Source organism: Microplitis mediator, chromosome 11 (assembly GCF_029852145.1).
Source record: "Microplitis mediator isolate UGA2020A chromosome 11, iyMicMedi2.1, whole genome shotgun sequence".
Classification (NCBI taxonomy): Eukaryota; Metazoa; Arthropoda; class Insecta; order Hymenoptera; family Braconidae; genus Microplitis; species Microplitis mediator.
The window spans coordinates 17,538,475-17,559,316 of NC_079979.1; the positions used below are offsets into that span (position 1 = coordinate 17,538,475).

The 20,842-nt window shown below is 30.3% G+C and overlaps 3 protein-coding genes across 3 annotated transcripts; all 3 read left to right on the plus strand.

Annotated features, from left to right (window-relative positions):
* Positions 1–216: 216 nt before the first annotated feature.
* Positions 217–4,694, plus strand: LOC130677878 (endoribonuclease CG2145-like). Its single transcript, XM_057484775.1, has 5 exons — positions 217–389; positions 469–864; positions 928–2,296; positions 3,252–3,669; positions 4,392–4,694. Exons 1-5 carry the CDS (start codon positions 320–322, stop codon positions 4,623–4,625), a joined length of 2,487 nt encoding a protein of 828 aa, XP_057340758.1. The 5' UTR covers positions 217–319; the 3' UTR covers positions 4,626–4,694.
* A 138-nt stretch (positions 4,695–4,832) lies between these two features.
* LOC130677014 (uncharacterized) lies at positions 4,833–11,308 on the plus strand. The gene is made up of 12 exons (XM_057483532.1): positions 4,833–5,618; positions 5,695–5,947; positions 6,005–6,111; positions 6,195–6,524; positions 6,889–7,167; positions 7,228–7,290; positions 8,412–8,666; positions 9,257–9,509; positions 9,568–9,674; positions 9,756–10,085; positions 10,901–11,179; positions 11,240–11,308. The coding sequence occupies exons 1-12, from the start codon at positions 5,421–5,423 to the stop codon at positions 11,306–11,308; spliced, it is 2,523 nt and encodes an 840-aa protein (XP_057339515.1). The 5' UTR covers positions 4,833–5,420.
* A 563-nt stretch (positions 11,309–11,871) lies between these two features.
* LOC130677015 (uncharacterized) lies at positions 11,872–20,480 on the plus strand. Its single transcript, XM_057483533.1, has 12 exons — positions 11,872–12,622; positions 12,704–12,956; positions 13,014–13,120; positions 13,204–13,533; positions 14,925–15,203; positions 15,264–15,324; positions 17,601–17,866; positions 17,961–18,213; positions 18,280–18,386; positions 19,612–19,920; positions 19,976–20,254; positions 20,316–20,480. The coding sequence occupies exons 1-12, from the start codon at positions 12,425–12,427 to the stop codon at positions 20,382–20,384; spliced, it is 2,511 nt and encodes an 836-aa protein (XP_057339516.1). The 5' UTR covers positions 11,872–12,424; the 3' UTR covers positions 20,385–20,480.
* Positions 20,481–20,842: the final 362 nt, after the last annotated feature.

The window sequence follows — 20,842 nt, forward strand, 5'->3', positions numbered from 1 at the left end:
AATGCTACAAGTTATGCGATTTATACACTACATATATATGCGTCATATATGCTACGTTAGTTCATATTAAAGTCAGTCAACACCGGAAATATTTTTATTATTTATTTTAAATAGCAGTTACTTTTTTTTTTTCATTTTTATCATTTAAGATAAAAGGTCACTGATGACTAATCTTATATTTCGTCTTAAAAGACGCCATGGGGAATGACCAAGACTTCGAGTGATAACATTAGTGTATATAAATAAATATATTAGTAAATAGCTTACATAAATAAATTGAAGAGAGTTTCGAAGAGTCAGTTCTCTGTCAACAGCGACAATGATCTTTTCGAAAAATAGTTTATGCTATATTGCAACTTTTGCCGTGATTATTTTAATTATCAATAATGGTTTGTGCTTTTACAATAAATAAATAATTATTTTGACGTATTTCAAGTAAATTAATTTTTTTTTCATTTTTATTTTAAGAAATTAGTCAAGTTCAAGCTCGAGGATTTTCTAGAAGTTTTGGAAGATCTCGAGTAGGTTCAAGTTGGTTTGGTGGGTCACGTTCTAGTGGTGGTTCTCGTTCAAGTGGTGGTTCGCGTTCAAGTGGTGGTTCACGTTCGAGCGGAAGTTCATATTCACGTCCACCACCAGCATATAGTCCTCCAGTTTATAAACCTTCACCACCGGCATACAGTCCCCCAGTTTACAAACCTTCGCCACCAGTATACAGTCCACCGGCTACTCATAATGCTCCAGTAAATCGTCCAGGACCTTCAGCACCAGTTATTCCTAAAGCTCCCCCGTCAGCTCCGTCAAATCCCAAAGACAGCAGTGGCATGTTAATTAATCATGAGAGCAGAGGTACTTCTCATCCAAGTAAGTCTTAAAATTATTATTATTCCATAAAATATTTATTTGATCCATTATTATTATTACAAGGTACAAAACCACTTGGCAATTCGAATTCAGAGACTATTAACAAAGTCAATGTACCACCATCTCATAACGCACCGTCAGGAACAGCAACAAATTATCCCCCTTGGGCAAACCCATCGTTAAAACCTTCAGGTCCACCTCCACCACCAGTGACTCCAAATTTATCAAAACCTCCAGCTCCTTATCCCCCTGCATCAAATCCAATCAAACCTTCAACGGGACCTCAACCACAACCGATAGTTCCAAAAGTTGTATCGCCAAATTCATCAAAACCACCAGCTCCCTATCCAACAGGTCACCCTGTCGACATGCCTCGACCAAGCGCTCCCATTGGTTTCAACCCAAACTCAAATCCCATTGCGCCCCCGCATCAGGCTCCTAAATTAGGAAGTACTTCTAGTCATCCAAGTTATACGACAAATAATTACCATCCGCCTCCAGTCTACGGATCACCTTCCGGAAGTTATGGAGGATACGGTCCACCTCCTCCATATTCAGGTCCTGGTTATCACCCACTAGCGGGACAACCTCATAATTATCATCCAGCGGCTCCAGGTCAGCCGACTTATTTACATCCCCCGGCTTACGGTGGCGTGAGTTCTCAGCCTTTTGTACCCGGGCAAAGTGTCATTGTGCTACCGGGTAAATCAAGCAGCCCTGGACTAGGACAAATGGTCAAAGAAGCGCTAGTTTATTCAACTATTAATGCTGGAGTAAACGCTGGTGTCAACAGACTCATCTACGGAGCACCACCGCATTATCATAACTACGGAGCACCACCGCAATATCATAACTACGGTGCTGATACTCGTTACCCTGGATCTCAGTCATCAGTTACCAATAATACCACCATCATTTACAATAATGGTGTACCAGTCACCGGACAAATGGGCGGAAGCCCCAATCCAGGCACTTATGTTCCAAATTATTCAACTAATCAACCAAATTACGGTCCCAGTGTTCCTCCTACGCCTAATGATCCAGGTAACATTTATCTGAACACACCCAGTAGTCCAGGAAGTAGCAACAATAATAATAATCTTCCTGTAAACTTCTCACCGAAATTTGGTGGATCCGGTAACTCAACATATGTACAAAATAATTCAACTGTTCCTACTAATTTTTCAAACAACTTGTATCCGAATCTCGGTAATTTTTCGGAAAATTCGAACACTACGCAGAATAATTTAAATGTTACTCCAACTCCAGTGATACCGGAAATAGAATACTACGTTACTGATAATGAACTGTTAAATTTGACTGAGCATCTATTCATGAAAGATAAAATGAATAAATTACCAAAGACTTACGTTCTTAATTTCCAAAAAAAAATATCTAACTATTCAAATGTAATTGACGAAACAAACCAACCGTAAGTAAAAATTACAACTCATGAATTTTCTTGAATGTTCGAGATGACAAAAAAAAATACTGATAAAGTTTGAGCTCTTAATATTAATATTAACAACCGCGTTATCGCAATTTTCGATTTCCTATTTAAATAACATGGGAAAATTTTATTTCAAAGCTTGAAAATTTATCATGATCTAAAGTTAGCTGACGTTAAATAATTTTTTAAATTTATTCAAAACGATAAATTATAAAAAAAAAATATTTAAAAAAATTACACTTGTAGTTTTTAAAATTTTCTACATGTGCATTTTTTAAAATTTTTTTTCTTTGGATTTTATTTCTTGAAAAAAAAACCAAAAATTTTAAATTGTCTGCTAACTTTAGGATCATAAATTTATCACTCATCAGCGAATCAGTGTATCGAAAAAATCGATGGGTATATTTGTTGAAAATTGAACGCTCTACAAAAAAGGTCTCTTATAATTTTTCGTTAAATTTAATTTTTCAAAAGTTATCCGAGGTCAAAGTTGGATTCATAGTAAATTTTGATACTATTTGACTTTTCCGGGAAAATTTTCAGACTTATCAAAAAATTATATGAGAAATTTTTTGTAGGTCATTTTATTTCCCCGAAATTAATCACAAAATTGCCGATAATTTTGAGTTTTTTTACTTACTTGTATTTAAAATTTATTAATAAGTCGGCCAGAATACGATTTCTTGGAACAAATTGACATTTAAATGAAAATTTAAACTGAAGAGCTTCCAGAAATTTTTAAAATTTTGTAGGAAATGAAATGATGACGCGATAGGCCTTCAATTAAATTTGCACCCTTTCGAAAAATGTCTCTTATTTCGGAGTTTCGACTGAGCGCAGAAGTATTTTTTTTTCATCTTGAAAAATATTTTCCGTATAATTTAAAAAAAGGCGGTTTTTTGAATCAGTTTCTCATATATATTAAAAATTTTTTTAGATTGATGTATGTCAATAAAGAAACCTACGCATATAAGACAGTCGAATTGATTCGCGAGCTCTATGATAATTATCAGATAAATTCAACAAACAAGGAAAATACAACGAAAGTTACAAGAAAAATGGAAAACACTTTTATAAATGCAATCTCTGATACAGAAGTTATGAAATCGACTATGAAATGGTTGCAAGAAAAATATTATGTAGATCCAGATGATTACGAGGTCAGGGATACGTTGCGTCATATCTGGTTCAGTAGAATTGATAAATCAACGTCTGGATTTGAGAGAATTTTTATGGCCGAGTTGTACGAAGGCCCTACGGTAATTGGCGGTCAAAATTGGATCTATTATGATTATCAAGAGTACCAAAAAAATTTTAATTATTTTTCATTTGTTGATAAAATTGATCTGAGCGCTGTAAGTTTATTAAATAAATTTCTGTTATTAAATTTATCGAAATAAAATTCATATTAATTAAATAAATTATAAATAATAGTAATTATTTATAGTTTATGTAATTACTAATTGCTAATAATAATTAGTAAAATTAATTGCTAATAATAATTATTATGCTAAATATAATTATAATTAGTAATATCAATTGCTAATACTAATTAGTAAAATTAATTGCTAATATTAATCAGTAAAACTAGTTGATAATACTCATTAGTAAAACTAGTTGCTAATACTAATAAATAAAATTAATTGCTAATACTAATGAGTAAAATTAATTGCTAATAATAATTAGTAAAATTAATTGTTAATATTAATTAGTAAAACTAGTTGATAATACTCATTAGTAAGACTAGTTGCTAATACTAATTAATCAAATTAATTGCTAATACTAATGAGTAAAATGAATTGCTAATAATAATTAGTAAAATTAATTACTAATAATAATTATTATGCTAAATATAATTATAATTAGTAATGTCAATTGCTAATACTAATTAGTCAAACTAGTTGCTAATACTAATTAGTAAAATTAATTGCTAATAATAATTAGTTAAATTAATTGCCAACACTAATTAGTAAAATAATTTTGAAAAATTAATTTTCCCGCTTTTTATTCAAAAGTTTATGATTTTTTTGGTCACAGAGAAAAAAATAATTAGTAATTTTAATTTTTTTCATTCCAGAATGCAGCCATTGTCAAAATTAATATGGAATTATTTGGTATAGTGAAGCCTAATGTTACAATGTTGGTTGGAACTTCACCGGAGTTAGAAATGGCACTATATACTATTTGCTTCTATGCTCGACCGAATGATATTTGTCCTGTATCTTTAGGTGGAATCGTATTTAATTTATACACTCACAATTTCCATTATTTCGGTAAAGATTTGATAGATCTTGGTCTTACTATATTTTAAATATCATGACTGTGAAATATCTGCGCCAGGGTACAAATACCAATAAAATATTCACATAAACTGAAAAAATTAATTTGATAATCAATTTTTTTATCCTTCAATTTATACATACCTTAAAAAATATAATTCTTATATATATTTGTATATATTCATCATTGATTGCTTGTCAACTTATTCCACTTGCATATTTTATTTTATTGATACCGCAACTTGAGTATGTTTTTTTATGTGAAGCTGTAATTTAAAAAATGCTAATTATTGTAATTGAATATTTCTGTGTTAGTTTTAATTTTTGAAATTTAAAAAATTTAAATATGAAAGTACGTCAGAAATTTGTGAGAAATAATTTTTTATGTTCAGAGTCTTATCAGTCTTGATGTAACAGAAGTAAAAATTGAAATGACACTCAGCTATTGGATAGAGGACAGAAGACATGTCGCATGCAGTCTGCGCAATCTCTTTCGTGTCATTTATTATTTACCACCACTCGAGGTTCAATTTTTTCCCTCTTATTACGGCAGCCTAAAATTATCCATACTTCAATTTTACCATTTCTATGATAAATAATTCTCTTTGTTCTAATAAATGTGAAGATCGAAATTTCTTCGAAAATCTAAATGTCGTTTCACCCACTACTTAGTTTAATAAGAAAGAAAAATAAAACGCAGAAGAATTGATGCATTGTAATATGAACTTTCTTAGATGTTTGAAATTTCTTTGATCTGAAATAACTTTCATCTTTTGCAAAAGTCGCAGTACTTCTACATAGTCATTATTCTATCGCGTACTATTGAAATGGAAAAGAAGACTATAAATGACCACACGTCCATAAGACTTATGCGTCTTTGTATGAACGGAATCGGTATATGGAGTATCGAGAAACCGCGAGATGAAATAATTTCAAATATTGTAATATTTTACACGGTCGCTACCTTAGTTGTCGGATTAATTGTCGAAACTACAGATATTTATTACTGTTTAGGTGATTTACGCGTAAGTTAATTACACTGTAAAGATTTTCGGGTTTGAAAAAAAATCTATTTATATTGATATTTAATTTAATATACAGGAAATGTCTTATGTTGCACCGTGTTTATTAAATGTAATTGTTGAATTATTTCTGATGGGCACATTTATAATTAATCGAAGTGAAGTTATCGCTTTTAGTGATTATACAATTCGTGAATTTTGGAGTATTCCTTACGTTGATTCGGAACGTAAAGTATTGGATGATTGTAATAAAAAAAGTGTTAAAATAATTATTGCTTTCATCATCGTAATACAACTTGTTGTTTGGCAATATATAACTATTCCGATAGTAGGTAAATATCATTTTATTTTAATAATATATATAAATTTTACTTGGTTTATTTTTTTAGAATCTTATGGCAAAAATGCATCCGAAAGAACTTTACCTTATAATTTATGGTTTACATTTATTCCATTCAAAGAAACACCATATTACGAAATATGTTTTTTTTTACAAGTAAGTTTCTCGTTTAAAATTTTTTAAATTTTAATTACAAATGTATAGTTAATATTTCGTATGATAAATAAATAAAACTGTAGTCAGCTGCAACATTAACTACTGGCGTTTGTGCAACGGCATTTGCAACATTTTTATTTACAATAAATATTTATGCCACTGGACAATTTAAAATTTTACAACGACGATTGGAAACGTCCTGTCAAGTTTACAATATTGAAAAAATAAAATCAGTTGAGCAAATAAGTTTAATAGCTGAAGAATCTTATGCTAATCTTCGAAAGTGTGTTGAATTACACAACGTACTGCTTCAATACATGACAAGAGTTGAAAATCTTTATTGTCAAATAATGTTAGTTGAAACACTGGCCTGTGTTTTTCTCATTTGTTTAACTGGGTTTCAAATAGTTCTGGTAAGTGTTGTAATTTATTACACAGAAAAAAAGGATTTCTTTGCGCAATAAATTTTTTGCATTATAAATTAAGGGGGAACACTAGTGTGACCGCCTGAAAATAAGATTATTTTTGCGATTTTTTTAAAGAACTACTGCCTGAAATATTTTAATGTTTAAGGATATATTTGTCGATATATAATGAATACAAGTTAAAATTTTTGGACCAAAAAATTAAAAATTCCCCCCACTGCTGCGAAATTTCACACTAGTGGTTCCCCTTAAAGTCAAAAGTTTTCTTTAGTGAGTTAAATTTTTTTACGCCAAGAAATCTATTTTTTCTGTGTGTCCGTGCATTGAATTTGTTTAAAGCAGATTTTTTTAGGGAGTTGATAGTTCTATTCTTCGGACATCGCGGAGTGCTCTTTATTTTTGCTGTTTAGTAACTCAATTACTTTTGTATTCTTGGTCATGTCATGAAATAATTATCGAAAGTTTGGAAGTCGCTGAAGCGGCTTATCGGGCTTATTGGTACAGTTTATCTTGGTCAAAGTATGGAAAATCATTCAGACAAGCTTTGTTAATTATTATTGCAAGATCACGCAGACCATGTGTTTTAACGGTCGGAAAATTTGTTCCAATGTCTCTCGAAACGTTTACTTCAGTAAGTATTATATACTATTTTTAATCGCTTGTTTATACTGATGAGAACAATCTTATGCAGGTTTTCAATTCGGCTTTATCGTATTTTACGATCTTACGACAAATGGATGAAGAAATAGAAAATAATTAAGTACCAATATTTCCGATAATAAGAAATTAATTTTTTATAATCATCTTTTAATGTATCCATGTAATTAATTGAACATGCTCTCAAGTATGTAGATAATTAATCAAGATGTTGTATGACATTCTTGTACTTTTGTTCGAAAATTATAGATAAAATAAAATATAATTGATAGTGATCCAAGTTGTAGTTTTTTAAACTTCACTTGAAATTTAATCGAACCTTGTCTTATTGTATTTTAAATATCGTCACAGTAGGTCATAATTTATAAACAAAATACTTATAATAAGAATTATTTGATGTTCATATTCATTAATTGATTTATTACTTCAGTTTATACAAACCTTAAGGGGACGTACTCTTTTCTCTTTCGCACTTGAGTTAACGAACGGTTTGTGTTGCTCTTGTACAGTAAATGGAAGCTTTGGCCAAATTTTTCTCGAAAAAATTTGAGTATAAATTTCAATAAATCGAACCGAGGATCGTCAGATTGTAAAGTAGTATCGATCCTTGGTATATATCTTGTGATAAGAGCATTCATTTGTGAAAAGCGCGTAGTGTATTATTAATATTTTGTATTTTTGATGGTATAAATCAAATAAATTTTTCTGAGTGATTATAAGCTGAAATAACAAAAAAGTTCATTAGTAAAGTTCGATAAAATATTAGATTTCAAAATTTCAAGTATTGAAATACTAAACAGAACTTGTCAACAATTTGTGACAAGTCATTTTTATGTTGAAAGTCTTAGTAGTCTTGAGTCAGTAGAAGTAAAATTAAAAATGACACTGAGCTATTAGACATTAGGAGACATATCACCTGGAATCTGCGCAATACAATATGTCTTTTGTATCATTAATTATTTACAATCAGCCAACGTTTAATTTTTTCCTCTGTTATTACAACTGCCTCTAATTACACATATCGTAATTTTGCCATTTCTATGATAAAGAATTCTCTTTATTTTAATACATTTTAAAATAAAAATTGGCGGGAAACTTAAAATGTCATTTCACCCACTACTTAGTTTAATGAAAGGAAAAGAATACGCGGAAGTATTTATAAATTCAAATGTACAGTTTCTTAGAAGTTAAAACTTCTTTGATCTGAAATAACTTCCGTTTTTGCAAAAGTCTCGGCACTTCTCTGCAGTCATTATTCGATCGCGTATTACTGAAATGGAAAAGAAGACTATTAGCCACCACGCGTCGATAAAACTTCTGAGTCTCTGTATGAACGGAATCGGTATGTGGAGTATCGCGAAACGGCGAGATAAAATTATTTCAAATATGATGATATTTTGGACTATCGCTACTTTAATTGTTGGACTTATAATCCAAGCGCCTGATATGTACTACAATTTAGGAGATTTACGCGTAAGTAAATCCTTATATTGTCGAAAATTTGAGATTAACTTAACACTAAAACTCCGAATCGAAGTGAACGCGGATCGAAATAAAATCCAGATCACTTCGAAATTACTACGCTGAGAAAAAATACTCCCGATTTACTTCGTGTGGAGAGTGATTTTTTTGTGACTCCGGAACTCTGAGTGATCGAGTAAATTTTGATTTAAATATCCTACTGGATCCGAATTACGGTAAAGCGGGACCATGTTGGCCACTTGACAGAAATTCAAGTCAATACATGTAAAAATTACTACGACCATAGTAAATTTCCATGTGAACGTTAACAATAGTTTGAGACATAATCGTGTCTACTTTACTTTGGCCATCGTAATTTTCGCAACATAACTATTTAAATTTTTGCAGGTGGCCAACACGGTTCGGCTTTACTATGACACCATAGAATTTCAAACGATAATAATTTTTTCCTGTAATCAATCCGAATTCACTGCCGATTTCTTACAGTCTAGTTATTTATAAAATTCACAATAGTTTTCAAGTATCCATTTTTGAATATTATAAAAATAATTATTTATATTTACATTTTTTTTAATATACAGGAAATGTCTTATGTTGCACCGTGTTTATTAAATGTAATTGTTGAATTATTTATGATGGCCAAATTTATATTTAATCGAAGTGAAGTTATGGCTTTCAATGCTTATACATATCGTAAATTTTGGAGTATTCCTTACGTTAATTCGGAACGTAAAATATTGGATGATTGTAATAAAATTAGTGTTAAAATAATTATTGGTTACATCATCGTAGTACAACTTGTTGTTTGGCAATATATAACTATTCCGATAGTAGGTAAATATCATTTTATATTATTAATATATATAAATTTTACTTGGTTTCTTTTTTTTAGAATCTTATGGCAAAAATGCATCCGAAAGAACTTTAATTTATAATATATGGTATACATTTATTCCATTCAAAGAAACACCATATTACGAAATATGTTTTTTTTTACAAGTAAGTTTCTCGTTTAAAATTTTTTAAATTTTAATTACAAGTGTATAGTTAATATTTCGTATGATAATTAAATAAAACTAGGCAATTGCAACAATAACGACTGGTGTTTGTGCAACGGCATTTGCGATATTTTTATTTACAATAAATATTTATGTCACTGGACAATTTAAAATTTTACATCAACGGTTGGAAACGTCTTGTCAAGTTTACAATATTGAAAAAATGAAATCAGTTGAGCAAATAAATTTATTAGCTGAAGAATCTTATGCTAATCTTCGGAAGTGTGTTGAATTACACCTTGTACTACTTCAATACATAACAAGAGTTGAAAATCTATATTGTCCAATAATGTTAGTCGAAACGCTGTCCTGTGTTTTTCTCATTTGTTTAACTGGGTTTCAAATACTTCTGGTAAGTGCTGTAATTTACTACACAGAAAAAAAGGATTTCTTTGCTCAATAAATATTTTGCATTATAAATTAAGGGGAAACACTAGTGTGACCGCCTGAAAAAACGATTATTTTTCGAAATTCTTTAAAGAACTACTACATGAAATGTTTTAGTGTTTCAAGGATATATTTTTGGATATATAATGAATAGAAGATAAAATTTTTGGACCAAAAAATTCAAAATTCGGCGAGTAATTCACAATCTCCTAAGGCTAAAAAAAAAATCCCCCCCCTGCTGCAGTGAAAAAAAGTTTATTAAACTAGCAGGTATTTCCCGTACTATGACCCTCGGGCTAAGAAAAAAATTAGAATGTTCCAAAATGGCGGAGTTTTTAAAAATAATTTCAAATATTGCGGGAAAATTTTATGATTTTAAGCCTGCAAAATTAAATTATTGATTTGATCGGAAAATTGGAGGTTCATGGTACATAGAAAGAAGTATTAAAGGAGCTGCCATTCGAATCGAATCGATCGGATGATTTGCCTTCGAGTTACAACTGCAGCAATTTTGAAAAATGTATTTTCGAGAACCGATAAGCGGCCGCTCTTCAGAAGGCTGTGAGTCAAAAGAACTCTTCGAGGCAAACACTTGAAATTTTAGTTATTTTTGAAGGTATAGACTATCGAAATAAGCAAAAAAAATGATTTTTTCAAAATTTCACACTAGTAAATTCCCTGAAAAACAAAAGTTTTCTTCAGTGAGTTAAATTTTTTACGCCAGGAAATCCATTTTTTCTGTGTCTGTGCATTGAATTTGTTTAAAGCAGATTTTTGTAGGGAGTTGATAGTTCTATTCTTCGGACAATGCTAAGTGCTGTTTATTTTGTCGGTTTACTAATTCAGTTACTTTTGTATTCTTGGTCATGTCATGAAATAATTATCGAAAGCTTAGAAGTCGCTGAAGCGGCTTATCGGGCTTATTGGTACAGTTTATCTTGGTCAAAATATGGAGAATCATGCAGACAAGCTTTGTTAATTATTATTGCAAGATCACGCAGACCATGTGTTTTAACTGTCGGAAAATTTGTCCCAATGTCTCTTGAAACATTCACTTCAGTAAGTATTATATACTATCTTTAATCGCTTGTTTATACCGATAAAAAAAAATTTATGCAGGTTTTCAATTCGGCTTTATCCTATTTTATGATCTTACGACAAATGGATGAAGAAATAGAAAATAATTAACTACCAATATTCCCGATGATAACAAATTTATTTTTTATAATCATCCGTCAATGTACACATATAATTCATTGAACATTCTCTCAAGTATGTAGATAATTAATTAAGATGTTGTAGGAAATTCTTGTACTTAACTTTTGTTCGTAAATTATAAATAAAATCGAATATAAATGGTAGTGATCCAAGTTGCAGTTTTTTAAATTTCACTTAAAATTTAATCGATCATCGTCTTCTTGTATTTTGAGTATCGTCACCGTAGGACATAATTTATAAATTTTGATAATTATGTTCATTACTTTATTTATTACTTTAGTTTATACAAACCTTAAGGGGGGTTCGTGTTGCTCTTGTACAGTAAATGGAGACTCGGACCAAATTTTTCTCGAAAAAATTTGAGTAGAAATTTCAATAAATCGAACCGAGGATCGTCAGATTGTAGAGTAGTATCGATTCTTGGTATATATCTTGTGATAAGAGCATTTATTTGTGAAAAATACGTAAAGTGTATTATTAATACTTTATATTTTTGATGGTATAAATCAAATAAATTTTTCTGATCGATTATAAGCTGAAACAATAAGAAAATTGATTAGTTAAGTTAAATAAAACTTTAGATTTCAAAATTTCAAGTATTGAAATACTAAACAAAACTTGTCAGAAATTTGTGACAAGTCACTTTTATATTTCAAGTCTCAGTCTTGATTCAGTAGAAGTAAAAAATGAAATGACACTGAACTATTGAAGAGGAGACATATCACCTAGAATCTGCGCAATACAATATGTCTTTTGTATCATTAACTATTTATAATCAGCCGACGTTTAATTTTTTCCTCCGTTATTACAACTGCCTCTAATCATACACAACGTAATTTCACCATTTCTATGATAAAGAATTCTCTTTATTTTAATACATTTTGAAATAAAAATTGGCAGGAAAACTTAAAATGTCATTTCACCCACTACTTAGTTTAATGAAAGGAAAAGAATACGCGGAAGTATATATGACTTAAAATTTACAGTTTCTTAGAAGTTAAAACTTCTTTGATCTGAAATAGCTTTCATCTTTTGTAAAAGTCTCGGTACTTCTGAATAGTCATTATTCTATCGCGTACTATTGAAATGGAAAAGAAGACTATAAATCACCACGCGTCGATAAAACTTACGCGTCTCTGTATGAAAGGAATCGGTATGTGGAATATCGAGAAACCGCGAGATAAAATTATTTCAAATATCATGATATGTTACACTATCGCTACTTTAATTTTTGGATTAATTGTCGAAACCACAGATATTTATTACTGTTTAGGTAATTTACGCGTAAGTTTTTACAATGTCAAAAATATTTCAAATATTATATTAAAAATAATTATTTATATTTACATTTATTTTAATATACAGGAAATGTCTTATGTTGCACCTTGTACATTAAATGTAATTATCGAATTATTTATGATGGCAAAATTTATGATTAATAGAAGTGAAGTTATGGCTTTCAATGCTTATACATTTCGTGAATTTTGGAGTATTCCTTACGTTGATTCGGAACGTAAAATATTGGATGATTGTAATAAAAAAAGTATTAAAATAATTATTGCTTACATCATCATAATACAATTTCTTGTTTGGCAATATATAACTATTCCGATAGTAGGTAAATATCATTTTATTTTAATAATATATATAAATTTTACTTGGTTTCTTTTTTTAGAATCTTATGGCAAAAATGCATCCGAAAGAACTTTACCTTATAATTTATGGTTTACATTTATTCCATTCAAAGAAACACCATATTACGAAATATGTTTTTTTTTACAAGTAAGTTTCTCGTTTAAAATTTTTTAAATTTTAATTACAAGTGTTTAGTTAATATTTCGTATGATAAATAAATAAAACTGTAGTCAGCTGCAACATTAACTACTGGCGTTTGTGCAACGGCATTTGCAACATTTTTATTTACAATAAATATTTATGTCACTGGACAATTTAAAATTTTACAACGACGATTGGAAACGTCTTGTCAAGTTTACAATATTGAAAAAATAAAATCAGTGGAGCAAATAAGTTTAATAGCTGAAGAATCTTATGCTAATCTTCGAAAGTGTGTTGAATTACACAACGTACTGCTTCAATACATAACAAGAATTGAAAATCTTTATTGTCAAATAATGTTGATTCAAACACTGACCAGTATTTTTCTCATCTGTTTAACTGGGTTCCAAGTAGTTCTGGTGAGTGTTGTAATTTATTACACAGAAAATACATGTTTTCTGTGCATCTGTACATTGAATTTATTTAAAACAGATTTTCCCATATGATAATCTTGTTCAAGGCTTGAGCAAGCCTGGTCTTACATTCAATAGACGTTAGTATCTTTTCCTATCTATGTGTTTTGCTGCAGATACTTGTGGCTAGATTTCAATAGCAAGTCTAGTGCAAGCCTTACACAAGAAATTCGTGCCAGACTACAACTCAATTCTGGAGGAAGACTATTGGCAAGGAGTCTAGTATATATGGTGGGGACAACTGAATCGATCACAGCGCTTGCTGTGGGCACAATTTCGTTGAATCATGCTCTCGTTGAAAATCAACACGTGAAAATTAAGTTCAAAAATAGTTCATAATAGTTATTGTGTCGTTAATGTTTGCCTTTGCTTATCGTTTGAGGTTAAAACAATATTTTATAATTTATTGATTCAGATCCGGTTTGGATAATTATTTTTATCATTGCCTAAAAATTATTTTTTAACCCTTTGGTGCTCGCGCTATACGGCGATTCCCCGCACAAGACTACTCAACCTAATAGAGTTAACGTAAATACGAGTGAGACACTAGAGAAAGCGCGTGCAACGGAAGATTAAAAAAACATTATAAGTTAGTACTTTCTTAGTTACGATTCACAAGCGAATTATCATGAATTAAAGTAGAATTATTTTCTTCAATTTTGTTAAAAAGCTCAATTTACTATTCTACTATTTTTGAAAATTTTATCATTGTAGTTGTCATCTATTATTTGTTTTGATTTTATCGGTTAACCTTATTCTATTCTAAAATAATAGTATTTATTATTTATTAGAATTTTTTATACTTAATTTCGTTATTGAAATAAATTTATTTTAATTTTCTCTATCAAAAATACAATTGCACTTTTTTATTTATATCATTATAAATTTTTATAATTTGATTTTATAACGAATTTTTATTTTTCACACTGATTTTATATATCTTTTATAATTCTCGAGCATGATTTTTTGTAACCATCAGATGTAGTTTTCGTCGCGCTCCCTGCCAATAGTCAAAAGTAGTTGCGCATGGTTTGCTCAAGATCTGCTCAAGGCTCAAAATTAACCTAGTGTCTTAAGCAAGCTATGCGTAAGTACCTGCTGTAAGTTACTGGTGCAAAAAATGTGTCAGAAATTTTTCAACTGCACCGTATCTAAGATATCTCTAATATTCTTGAGTACAATGCCTTGAGCAAGTCATGCACAAGCCTTGATGACGATTTCTTGCTACATGATCTTGCGCAAGACCCATACGTAGAAAAAGACACTAGTGAGTAGGGAGTTTGCTCAAGGCACTGGCACCAGAATCTTGCTCAAGCATGTGTTACTTGGATTTTTAGGGAGTTGATACTTCTATTCTTCGTACAACGCGGAGTGCTGTTTATTTTGTCGGTTTACTAAGTCAATTACTTTTGTATTCTTGGTCATGTCATGAAATAATTATCGAAAGCTTAGAAGTCGCTGAAGCGGCTTATCGGGCTTATTGGTACAGTTTATCTTGGTCGAAATATGGAAAATCATACAGACAAGCTTTGTTAATTATTATTGCGAGATCACGCAGACCATGTATTTTAACTGTCGGAAAATTTGTTCCAATGTCTCTTGAAACATTTACTTCAGTAAGTATTATATACTATTTTTAATCGCTTGTTTATACTGATAACAAAAATTTTATGCAGGTTTTCAACTCGTCTTTATCGTATTTTACGATTTTACGACAAATGAATGAAGAAATAGAAAGTAATTAACTACCAATATTCCCGATAATAACAAATTCATTTTTGTTGGGAATTTAGGTATGGTAATCGTGAATGAAACAAATCAATTTATTAAACAAATGAATATTATATCTTTTATTAAAAATACGCGCTCTAGGGTATGTCTTCACTCGTAAGAGATTTATCTTAGACTAACTTATTCTTGTAATATTATTTAACACTGAGGTCCAACAACCTCTCCTCTTTTTGTATAACAAAGATCTCTAAGTTCAAAATATATATATATATTTTGAACTTAGAGATCTATATATATATATATGAGTGCAAATGAAGAAAAACATATTGCCTTGCATTTACTTGGAATCTCTCGTCGACCCAAGTACCTAAGGTCATAAAATTTGACCCATGCTAGCTTTCTTTTCCTTAAGTAAACATATACACATTTTGAACTCAACTCAAATATATATACTACGACTTAAATGCGGCACTGTTCGAAATATTATTTCGAACAGAATATTTAGTAAAAAGAAATAATTAAATAAAGTATATATAAGAATAAAGATTGATTTTTGTACAGAGAATCCAACAATTTTTTATAATCATCTGTCAATGTACACATATAATTACAATATTGTAAGTTTAATATCATAAATTTTTAGAAGACTCGTGATAAAATACATGCTCATATTATCTCAAATAATAAATATCACAAGTTGTAATGGGGCTGAATTTAATTACTCATAAGTTCAAAATTTCTAGTCTTTATAGAAGAGAATTCCCTAACGTTTCATCCGCAGACGTTAAATCCGCGACGTTGTAAATCAGTAATGTGCCCTTTTTTCAAAAGTTTTGTCTGTGTGTAATTACAATAGTATGTTAATAGACTCACGCTTGCAACCGTATTGAAAAAATTAAATGAGTAAATAAAGTAAGTAAATTATAAAGTCGCAGATTTAATGTCTGCGGGCGAACATTCGTGATACCGAAGAGGAAATATGAGTACTGATATTTCAACGATAATTGCTCTTAATTTAAAAAAATAATAAAGTATGTGGACAATTAATCAAGATGATGTTTAAATTTTTGTACCTAAACTCTGTTGTAAAACTTTAGATTGAATAACATGTAAATGGTACACGGAAAGATTGGAACCCGACTGGTGGTTACTGTTCTGCACCCGACTCAGTACGGTTCTGGAAAAAAATGCTCGATTGTGGTGCAGCATTAAACTGATTACTGTGCGGGACCTGACTGAGTCGTGTGCGCATATGTATGGTGCTGCACCACAATCGATCATTTTTTTCCAGAACTGTACTGAGTCGGGTGCAGAACAGTAACCAGTCGGGTTCCAATTTTTCCGTGTAGTGATCCAAGTTGTAGTTTTTTAAATTACACTTAAAATTTAATCGTACATATTGTATTCCAAGTATCGTTACTGTAGAACATAATTTATAAATAAAAGACTTTAAAAAGAATTATTTTGATGAATATGTTCATTAAATGATTTATCACTTTAGTTTATACAAACCTTAAGGGAGGTTTGTATATTTTTCTCTTTCGCACTTGAGTTAACGAACGGTTTGTGTTGCTTCTGTACAGAAAATGGAGGCTCTGGCCAAATTTTTCTCGAAAAAATTTGAGTAGAAATTTCAATAATTCGAACCGAGGATCGTCAGATTGTAGAGTAGTATCGATCTTTGGTATATATCTTGTGATAAGAGCATTCATTTTAGAAAAATACGTAAAGTGTATTATTAATATTTTGTATTTCTGACGGTATAAATCAAATAAATTTTTTTGAGTGATTATAAGCTGAAATAACAACAAATTAATTAGTAAAATTCAATAAAATTTTAGATTTCAAAATTTCAAGTATTGAAATACTAAACAGAACTTGTCAGCAATTTGTGACAAGTTATTTTCATGTTGAAAGTCTTAGTAGTCTTGACTCAGTAGAAGTAAAAATGAAAATGACACTAAGCTATTGGACATCAGGAGACATATCACCTAGAATCTGCGCAATACAATGTCTTTTGTGTCATTAATTATTTACAATCAGCCAACGTTTAATTTGTTCCTCTGTTATTACAACTGCCTCTAATTACACATAACGTAATTTTGCCATTTCTATGATAAAGAATTCTCTTTATTTTAATACATTTTAAAATAAATATTGGCTGGAAAATTTTAAATGTCATTTCACCCACTACTTAATTTAATGAAAGGAAAAGAATACGCGGAAGTATTTATAAATTCAAATGTATAGTTTCTTAGAAGTTGAAACTTCTTTGATCTGAAATAACTTTCATCTTTTGCAAAAGTCTCGGTACTTTTACATAGTAATTATTCTATCGCGTATTACTGAAATGGAAAAGAAAACTATTAGTCACCACGCGTCGATAAAAATCACGCGTTTTTGTATGAGCGGAATCGGTATGTGGCGCGTCGAGAAACCGCGAGATAAAATTATTTCAAATATTGTGTTATGTTACACGATTGCTACCACAATAATTGCACTCATTGTTGAAGGGTTCGATATTTACCACTGCTTTGGTGACTTACATGTAAGTTATCTACCAAATCATTATATTTTCCGAGTGTCCATTTGAGGATTTTGTGGAAAATATTTCCTAAATTTTTATTTACTTCAACATGCAGGCTATTTCTTATACCGCGCCTTGTACAATTACGGTAGTCATTGAATTATTTAAGCTGACAAAATTTGTAATTAACAGAAGTGAAGTTATGGCTTTCAATGATTATACATTTCGTAAATTTTGGAGTATTCCTTACATTGATTCGGAACGTAAAATATTGGATGATTGTAATAAAAAAAGTGTTAAAGCAATCATTGTTTTCATCGTCATAGTACAACTTGTTTGTTGGCAATATATAACTATTCCTATAATAGGTAAATATCAGTTTATTTTATCTATATGTATAAATTCTACTTGGTTGTTTTTTTTTTATTTTTCAGAATCGTATGGAAAAACTGCATCCGAAAGAACTTTACCTTTCAATTTATGGTTTACATTTATTCCATTCAAAGAAACACCTTATTATGAAATATTTTATACTTTGCAAGTAAGCTGTTTGTTTTGAATAGTTTTTATTTAAATTATGAGTTTACAGTAGGGGTGTGCGGATCGATTCGAAAATCGGATTGAATAATTTGTAAGTTTTTGAATTATCTGAAATTTTTTGAATTATTTGTTATTTTTCTAAACACAAGCAAAAAATTACCATGACCACAGTATAAGTGACAAGGATAATTTCAAATTACTGTAACCACTGATGATTTTATTACGGACCTAGTAATTATTGCTTGTGTTTAGTTCGATTTTCCGTAGGTGACGAACATGGTCCGGCTTTATTAGTAACACGAGAATTGACCTAATGCCAAAATACTTGCAAACCAAAATACCCCCGACAGAACACCCGCAAACTAAAACACCCATGACAAAATACCCGCAAATTTAAATATTTCACGATATTAATAAATGTACCTATCATTTTGAATGCATATATTACTTGATAATATACTCAAATATACCCACGGTTCTGCTGAGAAGGGACACGCGTTAATATCACCAGTCAAAATATCATCATGACGGAATATTTTTAAACAAAACATCTACATGACAAAACATTTCTAAAAAAAATGACTTAATGGTAAAATAATTGAAAAAAAAAAAATCTGCGATAGAAGGACACAATATTATTGCAAGCGTGTGCATTTACATATTCTTGTATTTACACATACAAAACGCGTGGAAAAATGGCACAATAGGATTACAAGTCTGTATATTAATTTTCTAAATTTCATCACATTTCGTTAATTTCACATAATTATTTAATTATCTTTTTGTTTTTTTAAGATATTCCACATCTATTAGTATTTTATTAATAGGTATTTTGGTTTGTGATTATTTTATCACGGATATTTTGGCAGCGGGTATTTTGTCCCGGGATTATTTCATCGGGTCAAATTTTACGCAGCCGGCTTTACTATGACGCCATAGCATTTCAAATACGAATAAGTTCTCCTCGTGGTTTCGTGTTTGAGCTCTATTTACCTCTGAAAAAAATTTGAATTATCCCAGGTTAAAGAAATAACTCAATTTAGACTTTTTGACATGCATTTGACAGTAAATTTGATTTCGGCTACACATCCTTTTTTAACTTTGAAATTGAAGTCAACTCAGTTTTGACTTCGATTCGATTCGATACGAATAATTTGTAAGTTCGAACCATTCGCGCACCCGCAATTTCCAGTTAATATTTAGTATCATTAATAAATAAAATATAGACAGCTGCAACAATGAGTGTCTGTGGTTGTGCAACAGCATTTGCAACATTTTTATTTACAATAAATATTTATCTTACTGGACAATTTAAAATTTTACAACGACGATTGGAAACAGCTTGTCGAACAAATTATAATGAAAAAGGAGATTCAGTTAAAGAATGTTATACTAATCTTCGAAATAATGTTAAATTACATAACGTACTGCTTAGTTACATCGCAAGAGTTGAAAAGCTCTATTGTCAAATAATGTTACTACAAACACTTGGTAGTGTCCTGACAATTTGTTTTTCCGGATTCCAAATACTTCTAGTAAGTGATTATTTATTACGCGTACATTGATTTTATTTCAAGCAGATTTTTGTAGGGAGTTGATAACTCTGTTCTCCGGACAATGCTGAGTGTCGTTTTTTTCAGCGGTTCAATAAGTCAATTACTTTTGTATTCTTGGTCAGGTCATGAGATAATTATCGAAAGTTTAGAAGTCGCTGAAGCGGCTTATCGGGCTTATTGGTACAGTTTATCTTGGTCAAAATATGGAAAATCATACAGACAAGCCTTGTTAATTATTATTGCGAGATCTCGCAGACCATGTATTTTAACGGTCGGAAAATTTGTTCCAATGTCTCTTGAAACATTCACTTCAGTAAGTATTATACACTATTTTTAATCACTTGTTTATACTGATAAACAAAAATTTTGTGCAGGTTTTCAATTCGTCTTTAACATATTTTACGCTTTTACGACAAATGAATGAAGAAATAGAAAATAATTAATTACCAATATACTCGGAAATAAGAAATTCATTTTTTATAATTATCTGTCAATGTACATATATAATTATTTGAATATTCTCTCAAGCATGTGGATATTTAATCAAGATGTTGTATTAAATTCTTGTACCTAAAGTTTATTGTAAATTATAAATAAAATAAAATATAAATGGTAGATATTTAAGTTGTAGTTTTTTAAACTTCACGCAAAATTTAATCGATCCTAGTCTTATTGTATCCCTCGCGGACTTGGAATCACTGTAAAATCATGGTGAAATCCCAGTGAGATTATAGTAAAAACATTGTGAAACCATGGTGAAATTACGGTGAAATCACTGTGATTTTGTGCCATTCGGTCACTGTAGATTTATGGTTATCTCACAGTGGTATTGCTGTGAGTTTAGTGTGGTACCGCAGCCAATTCACAGTGAATTCACAGTGAATTCACAGTGAATTTACAG

Excerpts from the sequence above, each read along its gene's own strand:
- LOC130677878 (XM_057484775.1), top strand. The coding sequence starts at position 320 with ATGATCTTTTCGAAAAATAGTTTATGCTATATTGCAACTTTTGCCGTG. Across the intron at positions 390-468 it reads TATTTTAATTATCAATAATG|AAATTAGTCAAGTTCAAGCT; the intron begins GTTTGTGCTTTT and ends TTTTATTTTAAG. Across the intron at positions 865-927 it reads CAGAGGTACTTCTCATCCAA|GTACAAAACCACTTGGCAAT; the intron begins GTAAGTCTTAAA and ends TATTATTACAAG.
- LOC130677014 (XM_057483532.1), top strand. The coding sequence starts at position 5,421 with ATGGAAAAGAAGACTATAAATGACCACACGTCCATAAGACTTATGCGT. Across the intron at positions 9,675-9,755 it reads AAATATGTTTTTTTTTACAA|GCAATTGCAACAATAACGAC; the intron begins GTAAGTTTCTCG and ends AAATAAAACTAG. Across the intron at positions 11,180-11,239 it reads CTCTTGAAACATTCACTTCA|GTTTTCAATTCGGCTTTATC; the intron begins GTAAGTATTATA and ends AAATTTATGCAG.
- LOC130677015 (XM_057483533.1), top strand. The coding sequence starts at position 12,425 with ATGGAAAAGAAGACTATAAATCACCACGCGTCGATAAAACTTACGCGT. Across the intron at positions 12,623-12,703 it reads ACTGTTTAGGTAATTTACGC|GAAATGTCTTATGTTGCACC; the intron begins GTAAGTTTTTAC and ends TTTAATATACAG. Across the intron at positions 18,214-18,279 it reads TATAACTATTCCTATAATAG|AATCGTATGGAAAAACTGCA; the intron begins GTAAATATCAGT and ends TTTATTTTTCAG.